This window comes from Platalea leucorodia, assembly GCF_965183815.1.
Source record: "Platalea leucorodia genome assembly, chromosome: 6".
In the NCBI taxonomy this organism is placed as follows: Eukaryota; Metazoa; Chordata; class Aves; order Pelecaniformes; family Threskiornithidae; genus Platalea; species Platalea leucorodia.
The window spans coordinates 29,296,759-29,308,304 of record NC_138828.1 but is presented as its reverse complement, the minus strand read 5'-3'; the positions used below and the strand labels follow the sequence as shown (position 1 = coordinate 29,308,304).

The 11,546-nt window shown below is 36.5% G+C and overlaps 1 protein-coding gene across 1 annotated transcript; it reads left to right on the top strand.

The window, feature by feature from the left end:
• Nucleotides 1-235: 235 nt before the first annotated feature.
• On the top strand, nt 236-7,200 carry SGMS2 (sphingomyelin synthase 2; the record flags this gene model as incomplete). The annotated part of the gene is made up of 5 exons (XM_082314969.1): nt 236-690; nt 1,479-1,596; nt 3,026-3,179; nt 5,985-6,151; nt 6,997-7,200. The coding sequence occupies 5 exons, from the start codon at nt 236-238 to the stop codon at nt 7,198-7,200; spliced, it is 1,098 nt and encodes a 365-aa protein (XP_082171095.1).
• Nucleotides 7,201-11,546: the final 4,346 nt, after the last annotated feature.

The following is an 11,546-nucleotide window of genomic DNA, read 5'->3' as shown; positions in this document are numbered from 1 at the left end:
GTTCTGTCTGTTTTGGTTTTTTTTGCAGATGATACAGCTCTAGAGGAAAGAAAGATTTGTCTTCATGACTCGCTTTACAGTATCTGAATAGTAAAAGCACAATGGACACTTTTTAGAGTTTTACAGAAATCAAAAATCATCTAGGAACAAGAACGTTGGACTTTGAGGAGTAACAGAATTTAGAGAGCCCAGAAACTGGTCACTGATAAACCCGATTTGGCCATACAGCTTGGGAATGAATACCATTGAGACAGCAAAGCTTGATGAGCATATGGAGGGTCAAAACAATGATGCTTCTAATGGCTTCTCCCGACCTACTCTCTCAGTCAGTGAAGAGAACAAAAATGGCACTAGCAAACCAAAGGGCTTGTCTAATGGCTTGCGAAAAACAACAAAGAAATATCCTGATTACATCCAGATTGCTATGCCTGCTGAGTCTAGGAACAAATTTCCTCTAGAATGGTGGAAAACAGGCATTGCCTTTGTCTATGCTCTCTTCAACTTGATTCTAACAACTGTCATGATCACTGTAGTCCATGAGAGAGTACCTCCAAAGGAGCTAAGCCCTCCCTTGCCTGACAAATTTTTTGATTACATTGATCGTGTGAAATGGGCTTTTTCTGTATCAGAAATAAATGGAATGATACTAGTTGGATTATGGATATTCCAGTGGTTGTTTCTACGATACAAGTAAGTAGCTGGATTTTTTTTTCCTTCTGCTGTATGTTTTCAAAATGTTGGTTTCCCTCATTCACTTTGGTTAGAAGAACTCTTATGGTAGCATCTGTAGCAATACTGTAGAATAGGGCAGGCAGGAGAATGACAAAGGGATGACCTCTTTAGAAAACGTTCCAGTGTCCATGCTGGATACGGAAACACAGGTTTCTCCTGATTATTGCATAATGTTTTTTAAATCTGAATTTCTGACACCTATGTTGTACTACTCAAATTTATTCTGGGACTGGGCTTTTCAAAGTGTGTTCGCTGACATGGTGATGTTTAAACAGAGGAAATCATGATGATGATGTAAAAATCTCATCCAAATTTGAGGAGGAACCCACTGTCCTCTACAGCTAGACTAGAAGCTTTTTTCTTTGTCTTCATTTGTTTAAACTACACATACTTAAGTCAAGTATGTGGTTATAATATGGGACTAAAAAGAGAAGGTCACTGAGTTGAGGAAGACTATGCCTGATGACACAGTTAAGTTAGACTGAGGCCACGTTAAATTGGTTAGATAGCTTTGGTGGGAGCTTTGTGGTAGCTAGGTACTATTATGAGCTAGCAAGACTAAAACCTGAAGAAAGACTTTTTAGTATTTGATTTAGAGAATTGTGTGGTGAAGAGCAGGGGGTGGAGCTGCTCTTTAAGTCTAGGGATTCAGCTATATAATAAAGCTAGAGCTCCATAACTGTTATACGTATATCCTGCATGTGAACTTTGTACTCAATCTCTTTCCCCCTTTCCCTTACTTTCAGATCGATAGTGGGACGCAGGTTTTTTTTTATAATAGGAACTTTGTATCTGTACCGCTGTATTACTATGTACGTTACCACCTTACCTGTGCCTGGAATGCATTTTCAGTGTGCGCCAAAGGTAAGAAAGAGCCCTTGCTCCCTAATTCTTGCCTTAAGTCTCTGCCTGAGTCCTTATGACTCATTAGAGCAAATAGAGGATAATGTTCCAGGTATGATTAATTAAGACAAATTACTTTCAGTTGATGTCTTCAGAAACATAGATAGCGATAAACCAAAAGTTGTGTGAAACAGAAAGAGCCTCCAGCCATTGCTGCAGTTAAGTTGCTTTAAAGGAGAGTACCTATGTTGAAATAGTGCTGCTAACAATTGGTAAACTTGCTTCTGAGGCTCAAGCTAATCACTCTAATAGTGCAGCAATATTTTTTTGTACATGGTGGGATACCTAAGGTCAATATTGTAATTCATAGGCTCATACACAAGCTTGTGTTGCAGTGTCCTTTTAAAAACCCACAATGTTATCATGTGCTCTGTCCTGTTTCTCACACTATTTTGTCAAGAGCTGTTGCAATACCTGAAGTCAGCTGCCTGTCCCTGCTTCTAGCCTGCAAAATTCTTTCACATTGGACAACTTAGGAACATAGTGGATGAACTACTTTTCTTATGATTCAGTATCTATTTGAAAAAGCTTTATTTACGTACCATTATTGTAAAGACTCAACTGTTTTGTTGTAGTAGCTTGGGGAGTGACTTTGTGTATTGAGGAACGGGAAGGGGTAAGCAAAGGAAACCTTAAATGTCTCTGCTGAAAGTGCATTTTGCTAGCATTAAAACAGGATGAATTACTTGAATTCTGGAAAAACTTGATAGTTCTTCTGGATTTTTTTTTTTTCCCCATGTGAATATTTTTCTGATTATGAAAAACTCAGTTATCCCTTTGTTTTGTTTTGTTTTGCTTTTCCCCCCAGAGCTAATCTTTAAACAGCTAGGTGAAACTAAGTGTTTGCCTAGTATCTATGAGAAATCAAAAGCAGATCCTAATGCACGTTTAAAAAAATAAATCCTCTAATTCTGAGTAAGTCATGACTGAGTTTGTAACCGAATCTAGAATTAAGTGAGTTTGAGGTTTTCATCCTGAACAGAATAGCAGAAGCAGTATGCAAGGCTGTACTGTATTGGAACCGGTTTTGAATGGGTTTTATCCATTCTGTCAATGGCTATCATGAGACACCTGACCTTACAAATTTTTAACATTTATCTTTCCAGTATATTCTGCATCTCATTCTCATACAATGCATATTTTAAAATAGCCTGAGAAAGCATAGACAGAATGCCAGTGTTATCAAGCTGATCTTTAGCACCTGTCAATTTTGATATGCGTGCTTATTTGCTTAAGAATATGTGAAAAAAGCCAAAGAAAACAAAGATAATTTGTGTCCTTTTTTCTCCCTGTCTCCCTGAATCCACGTATGTTTGGGCAAGAAGTTTACTCAAGTCACTTACGGTGTATCTTAATTTTTTTTTTGTACTTTTTTTTCCTGGTGTTCTAGTTGAATGGAGATTCTCAGGCAAAGGTTCAGAGGATCCTGCGACTGATTTCTGGTGGTGGTCTGTCCATAACTGGATCACACATCCTATGCGGAGACTTCCTGTTTAGTGGTCACACTGTGGTATTAACACTGATCTACCTGTTCATCAAAGAGTGTAAGTGATGGTATTTCAATGCGCTTTTCTTGTTCAAATCTGTTGTACTGGGAAAACACATGATAAAAGTGCATATAAATACTGCAGCCCTCCAAAAGTTACTGCTCAGCTGTACGCAGACTGTATGGGTTTGAAACACAAAATGTGACTTTGCTGAGTGAAAACGGAATGCAGGTGTAGTAAAAGTCGTATGGCCTTTAATTAGGGGCTTATCTGACTAGACATGTCTCTTCTATCTTCATATGGAGTGTTTACTGGCTGATTGAAGCAAGCTAGCTTTTCATTATTCATTGACAGATTATTCAAATTTTGGGTAAAAAAATACTGTAGTTAATTATGCAGATTGGCTCTGTGCAGGTTGGCTGATACACCTTAGATGTTAAGGAATTTTTGTGGCTTGAGCACAGTGCCATTGCACACTTGTACTACATCCAGAAGCAACATTATTTCTTTTAAGTGTGCTGTACATAAGTTACTCCAAACAATGAGAAGTTGATTCATGCTCCTTAGATGTCTTCTGCTAGAGTGTCCTACTTATGCCTCTTAACGTTGATAAGAATTTGTCAAGCACACAGAAGATGTAGTTGGGGCTATGGTTTCCCCCTTTGCTTTACATTGCTATGGGGCATGGGGGGAAAATCTGTCTGTGCTGCGCACACAGCATCGCTTGAAGCTTTGGAGAACTGAGCACCAACTTCTAAATCTGATATAGGGTAAGCAATGCTTCTAGCCTGGGAACTTGGCCGCTCATGAATGTGTAGTGGGGAAGTTCCCTTTCCAGTTCACATGTTTGGAATTGGAATCTTCTCTCCTACTGTTGTGTCCCAAACTATGCAAATGCTAGCTTGGCTCACGGGAATGTGTAATTCTCACTGAAACAAAAATAAGACTAGCCAGCATCACTTGAATGCCTTCCTTTTATTAAAATGTTGAGGGAAGGAAGTGTTGCAGTGCTACATTCTGCCTTAAACAAACAAACAAAAAAAGTCTGTTTAATATGACAGACTTCAAACCTGCGGATGCGAGACATTCTTCTTCAAACAGTGATTTAAGGTGCTGATTATAGTCTGCTGTTTCTTAGGCCTAGGTCCTTCATGTAAAGTGAGTGTTACTGGGGGGAATGGCATGTGTAACTCATCAAAATTACCAGAACAGTATTAGGAAAATAGTCTAATAGTAGATTTGTTGTTTGTCTTGTTTTGTGTATGTTATTGCAGCTTAATGCTGGTCACATACTCTTTCGTATCTTTAGTACCAGGAAAGATGTAGATAACCCAGTACTTCCAGGGTTGGTATAACTCATGTACTTTTATCATAAGGGGCTGGAGGAATTGTATCCTACAAATTCTTGTAATAAGCCCTTTGACTGCTGCCTAATTGTTAGGCATATATTTCAGTGGAGTTGTGCTCTATAAATGAGAAATGCATAGCTTTCCTTTTTCTGCCTCCCATATAATTAGTAAAATGTTATCTGAGGAAGGGCTTAAGCCCTATAATTGCTCTGAATCAGAGGTTGCTTATGGTGTTCTTTTCTGTTCTTTTGATGCCACATCTTCAGTACAGGATGCATTCTGAGGTTTTTTTGTTTGTGGGTTTGGTTTTTTTTATTTCTGGCTTAGTGGATTTTTTGCTCTGCTCTTGTCTTCCTTTCATCCTTTGCTGCTTCTTCACTTCTTCCCCCGCACTCCAGCGTTTTTTGCCCAGAATAGTATTTACATTTTTAGCCTTGGTATGTCTGTCTTGCTTGGGGCTGTTTTCATCAACTTCTTGAGATGACTTGGCTCCTTTTTTTTTTTTTTTTTAATCAGTAGATACAGACTTGTCTGCAATGTTTTGGGGAGAGTTAAGAGAATTTACTGTTTTGACACTTGCACCAAAATTTAAGTCCTCCTACAGTAACTATTTTGCACAGGCGCCTCAAACTACTACTGGGTAGGCTTGTTGAGATCAGTAACTTTTCTGCCAGTATTGTGTGAAAGTAAAGGCTGACCATTGCCCCACAAGGCAAGGGGTGCCAAAACCTCCCACTGTGAGTGAAATGAAGCCTGTTAGCCTGTCAGAAGTTATGAATGGTCATTGTGACACCCAAGGCATTTTTCAATGGGGAAAGAAGGGCAGGGGAACTTTTCCACTGAAGTGGCTTAAATGCATTTTGAAGAATAGCTTCACTCCCATTTGTTAATCTTTAATGAAAGGGTATAAATTCACATACTGTACTTCCCTGTACAGTGTATTCTGTTTTACAGAACAGAGGTTTCATGCAGAGTAGTTAAAACCTAGGAATTAAAATAAGAGTGTCTTTTCCTGTTTAATCTGTGATCTCTGCTCAGGTTGTATCAATTCTAGACGTTTTACCTGACTGTAAGTTTACTTGAGCATAGACTGTAAAAACAGCCCATGTAAAATAATCAAAGTGTATGTCTTGCCTCAATTCTGTCTCTTCCCTTGCACCCCTTACCCTAGAAGTGATTTAACTGGAAAATTTACTTCATTTGACTAGAAAATGGGTGATGGTGCTGTCTATCTCTAACTGCAAGCTCATCTTGGGTTCATTTTAGAAAGTAAGAACACCTCAGTAACTTTGCATAATTCTTTAGTCTTGTTTTCTGTGTCAAAACAGGGTTCTTGTACCAGTGTGGTATAGATGAGTTATGTTTTAAAATTCAGTAGCCTTAATTAAATAATCTTTTTTTATCTTTTCCCCTTCCTTTTGTGGATTGCTATAATAATGTATATGGCTTTTTCTGTGTGTTTTTGGTTTTTGTTTTTGTTTTTTTTTTTTCCCATCACCTCCCTATTTCACAGATTCACCACGTCATTTCTGGTGGTATCACTTAATCTGCTGGCTAATGAGTGCTGCTGGCATAATTTGTATCCTTGTTGCTCATGAACACTATACCATAGACGTCATCATTGCTTACTATATCACCACACGGCTTTTCTGGTGGTACCACTCAATGGCTAATGAAAAGGTGAGTGGCAAATACCTTTAGAATCAATGTATAGCCTGCATTTGTTAATACTGCTCAAGTGGCAAAATTAGTTCTTAATTTCAAAATAAAAATAGATGTTCCATATTGAAGTTTAAACAAATTGGTCAAGGAGTTTCACTTTACTGTGGTTTAAGTAAATATTTAATGGATTAAGATGTTATTTTTTGATCTGTGCCTGTTATTAAGTTATTTCAAAATTTATTTTTTATAAAGTTATTTTTGAAATTCCTGATAATTTGGCTTAAAAACATTTTTTTTGAACTTCAAGGTTTTATTGCTGTAGTGGATGTATAGAATAGTCTTTGTCCAAGCTTATGAATAAACAGTAGTTTAGTAATAAAATTTCTGACCAACCTAAATTACCTAGACCATCCTAAAATTCTAGTGACAGTTCTGTAAATGTCACTAGAAGTATGTTGTTCAGAAGGTATCTGCTGCAGTTGTTTCAAGAACACTTTCAAGTAGGGGCATAGCTCTCACGCCATTTTAATCTACTTTTCAACTGTTAGTCATCAATGGAAACATGACATGCCTGAAAGGACTCACATTCAAAAAGACTTGAGTGCTTTGTCTCACTAAATTTTGTACAGCGACAAAGCATCCCTTTGTGTTAAAGATGCTCAGTTTGTAGTATGCATTTGGACTATGATATATACGCTATCTCAATACTCTGTATTTTTCTAGGCTAAATGCACCTTGTCTTTGCAGAAATGCATGTAAATAGATTGCATTTTTGTAGTTGTCTTGACTCAACATAATCGATTATAATGCTTTAAACTGATTGTCTGTTTCCTTTTCCTCTTTACCTTCTTGTGCCAATACAGACTTTAAAGGTCTCCTCGCAGACGAATTTTCTCTCTCGAGCATGGTGGTATCCAATATTTTATTTCTTTGAGAAGAATGTGCAAGGCTCTGTTCCTTGCAGCTTTTCCTGGCCGATATCTTGGCCTCCCAGCTGCTTCAAATCTTCGTGCAAAAAGTATTCACGGGTTCAGAAGACAGGAGAGGACAATGAAAAATCTACCTGAAGAAAAGAAGGAAAGCATCTGCTCTGGGTTTTTCTTCTGTGTTTTTTTTTGTTTTGTTTTTTTTGGTTTTTTTTTTACCAAAACATTAATGCTGTAACCAAAGTTCTTAAGAGGACTACACTGTAACTGAAGAAGTGGACCAAGCTTCTGTGCAATTGATTGGAAAGACAATTGTAGACACACATATTGCCATTTCATATGTTTTCCTATCATCAGGCTGTACAGACCTATTCTACTCTTCAGTGCTAATAGAATGCACCACTGGTGGGATTTTTTTTATTACAGAAAACAATGGAGCAGGACTTTGCTTTACTAATGAGATAGAGGTGCCAAAGACCACATTAACACTTTCATTACTAACTATCACTCATCCACAGAAGCACCCAAAAATCTCATCTTCAGAGTTCTGGAGTGCATAAGGGCAAAAACATGCTAAAATGTAAAGGCACGATATCGGCGTATTGAGGTATATAAAAAAAAAATAACACAACTGTGGGAAGTGGTTTGTTGCATTTTTCTTGCTAATGAAGGTAAGGCCTTTGCGTGACTGGTACAGCTGGAAGCAAGTCTTGACTTTTTTACGGTCTGTGGGTATGAATATCTCATGACCCTAAAATACTACTTACCACCGTTATCTCCCATATATTCTACTATATACCAATTTTTACATTTTTACTAGTAATTTTATATTTAAACTGTTGTGCTACCTGATGACTTTGCAAATTAGGAATAGCTGCTAACATCAGAGCTCAAGGAGCCTAAAATTTTATTTTTAAAGAAGGACACAGTTTCAAAGTCTAAATCTTTAATTGCAGTTTAGCCTTGTGTATATAGCTATACAGTGCCTATTGGTGTATGTACATGCATATACACACAAAAGCACACACTGCTGTGTAGTTAAACACGTATTAAACAAAACTACTTACTGGAAAGAGTGATCATACAGTTCTTAATTCAGGCAAAAGTCCTACAGATCTCACCTGCTTGAGGAATGCAAGGCCAGGTCCAAAATGGGGCTAGGTTTAAAATAAACTTTTTAATTTTAGTAGCTATCTCTTGCTGAAACTATGTAGCAAGTTTGCTTGGGAGCCATAATTCTGCATTGAATTTCTTTTTTATCTATTGGCACGTTTCTGTGACTTACCTTAAAAAAAAAAAAAAGTGCCAAGGTGAATACCTACAACAGTAGCATTTCTTCAATTATTACCTAAAACCATTTCATATTAAATGACACTGTGGTAGAACTTACATGCAGATTACTTTTTTCCCCAGGGTTTCAGTCCAACTGAAATGGAGGTTTAAGCAAGTTGGCTGAGAATGTGGGAAATTACCATGGCAAACACTTAACAAAACCACAGATTAACAGCTACCTGGTTCTTGTTGGTTTTTATTGTTTTGTATTGTTGGGAAAGCAAAGTAGAAAATTAGCATACCATGTTTAACCATTTATGTTCTGTATTAATTTCTGCAGTTAACTCAATTTTATTTTCAAATCTTCAGTAAAACCTGATAAAACTACATTAAGTGTTGAAGTGATACTAATATAAAGGAAATGCTGCTTATTTTAAGAATGTCTTGAACAGAGTGACAAGTGTGAACACAGTTTAAATAATGACAACTTGTTTTTAAAAAGTCCGGTATAAAATGCAATACAGACTATTCAAATACGATTTTTTTTTTTTTTTAGTTAAGGGGATCAATTGCTATGAGTTGTACATGAGAATTATTATTAATGTGCATTTCAAATATTTTTGTGCATTATCAAAGTAATACAATAAACAATGTTCCTTACAATACATCCTTGGTAAAACTTAGCTAAGAAAGAAATTCTGCTGATGTTTGGTTTTGTTATTTAAAATAAGCTTCTTAGAATCTTATAACATGGCCCTGGAAGTTGTGTGTGTATGGGCATACCTATGTTTTCATTTGCTTTCTCCTGGCAGACTTTGAGCAGCTAAAAAGCCAGTATCAAAACATTTATATGAAAGTCCTTTTTCTGTATCATATAAATGAATCTGTTCAATGTCAGTCTGTAAATCTCCCAAGGTACTTGTTATATCAATACTACTTCGTAGAGCATAATATTTTTTTTTGAAGCTGAATTCTAAGCTTTGTGATATCTTAAATACTACAAGTGGCTTAACATGACTGTAATACTATCTTTTAGAAATTGTGATTGAATTTCATTAGTGGTAACCATGCCTTGAGAATAACATGATGAAAAGCATTCCAGTGAGGAGCTTAAACAGTGGTTTTCATCTGGTGGCTGAATAATAAATACTTTGATAGTCTAGATAGCTAATTGTCTGCATAACCACCACCACGTCTCAGTGGGATTTCTGTAATATATCTGCAAAGTAGAATTTCTTCATGCAGGATGAGGTGTTTGGCTTTTTTACACTTATTCCCCTTTCCGGAAGGAAAAAATATGAAAGTGATGAAATAGAACTAAGTAAAGATTACGCTTTTGTTGGGCAGTGTGAGCTTTCATTCTACTGCTGAATTTGATAAACTTCTATTGTAATACAAAAGGAAAGTTTAAATGGCAGCCCTAGCTCAAAATACTTGATTCCTGTTCTGACTCGGCTCTCCCTTAAGTGCTTAAATTTTCTCCGTTGTATCAAAGCCCTCAAAATGTGTGTGTGTGTGTGTGTGTTTAATTAGCAGAAAACCCTACTTCTCTGATCTCGATAGCTTTAAATTGCTTTTGCAAACTGGGGTGGTACAGATGTATTTGAAGACTCCTTAGGCCTATATGTAAGGTGATGAAATGGGGTAAGTAATGGAATATGCTAGTGCTTACTGCTGTAGTAGTTAATCCAATACAAACCACAGCTGGTACGTAAAAATTATTACTTTTAAGAACTGAGTGATCATTGTATATAGATACTATGAAACTGAAAACATGGTTTCATCCTAAGAGGAAAAAGGGTTGTAGTGGGTAAAAAGAACAGGAGAAACTTAGACTTCACCTAATGTACTGATCACTTGATTGTAGGCTTATTTGGGCTGTATATGCCCAATGTTTTGCAGTATGTCATTGTAATTTTTTCCTGGAGTTAAAATAATCATCTTTCTTACAGAAGACACATGAGCTGCACCTGTACTGTGACTATAAATAAAATGCTCCTTCTCTCTACTGAAGAGCATTTACATCTTGAACTTCTCAGACACTTAAAAAAAAAAAAAAAGGCACTACACTTGTACACCTGGCGTATCAGTATGACTTAGATGCTGTTGGGTGCTTTGTTTTTATGAAACAAGCTTTCTTAAATGCCTAGCCTAAATTTAAACCTGGATTTAAAAGGTTAACTTGAGCATTTAAAGAAATGTGCTTCTATGTGGTCATGCTACAGATGCTTAATTCCAATGCCAGAAATGATTAACATATACCTGGAGCCACTGTAAATTGACATTTTTATGGTACATGCTTAGCACTCCCATGTGGATGTAAATGGTATTAAATGTTAATTATTCTTCACTGCTGTTTTCTTGGAAAGATAGCTACAGGTGGGGTAGTAGCAAAAAGAGGTGTGCTAAATGTTGCTATGAACTGTAGTACAGGATTTGCTTCCCTCCTTAAAAAAAAAAAGGGGTGGGAGAGAAGGAAGGAAAAAAAACCCAAGACTGTATTTATATGTTCAGATATGCTGCCTTCATGTAGTAGAGAAATAAAGCTCAGTAACAGAGAGAGAACTGGGAAGTATTTTAAGAGATGAGAGAGAATTCTCTTAATCGGATTATTGCAAATCCACTTATCTGTATCTTAAATCAGAATCTGTTCAAACTCTGGCCTTCTCCCATCAGTAGTATCTGGCTAGACAATTTATCCTAAAGTTGTTTGGTACTAACCCAAATTTTTTTTCTCATTTTGGTAGATATGAAGTATGATTTACAGTTCTAGAGACCAGATCCATTAACTTCAGTGCAAAGTGAAGTCTTTCCATTTACTTTAAATGAACTTTCCCAGAACTCTTTTTTTTTTTTAGTTTTTTTAAAGTTAAAAAAAAAATCTTAAAGATTCATAGGGTAATTTTGAAAACATGTCCAATCTATTGGATGTACTGGAACCGTTTTTCCTCACTGGCAGATTTAACAGCTCTGTTGTCATCTTGATATTTTTATAATACATGTGTTTTGGACTTACCTAGAAGTCTTCCATAGGCACACAAAATTAGAGTGATACTGTAAGATTGAACACTTCTGAGTTTAAGTGTTCTGTACCAGGCATTGTAAAATCAATGTCTTAAACTCAGTTACTGAAAAAGGGGTCTTAAAAATAAATACTTCTCTTGAACACCATTCAAATGAGTGGTGCTGCTTAAGTGCACATGAGGAAATATCCT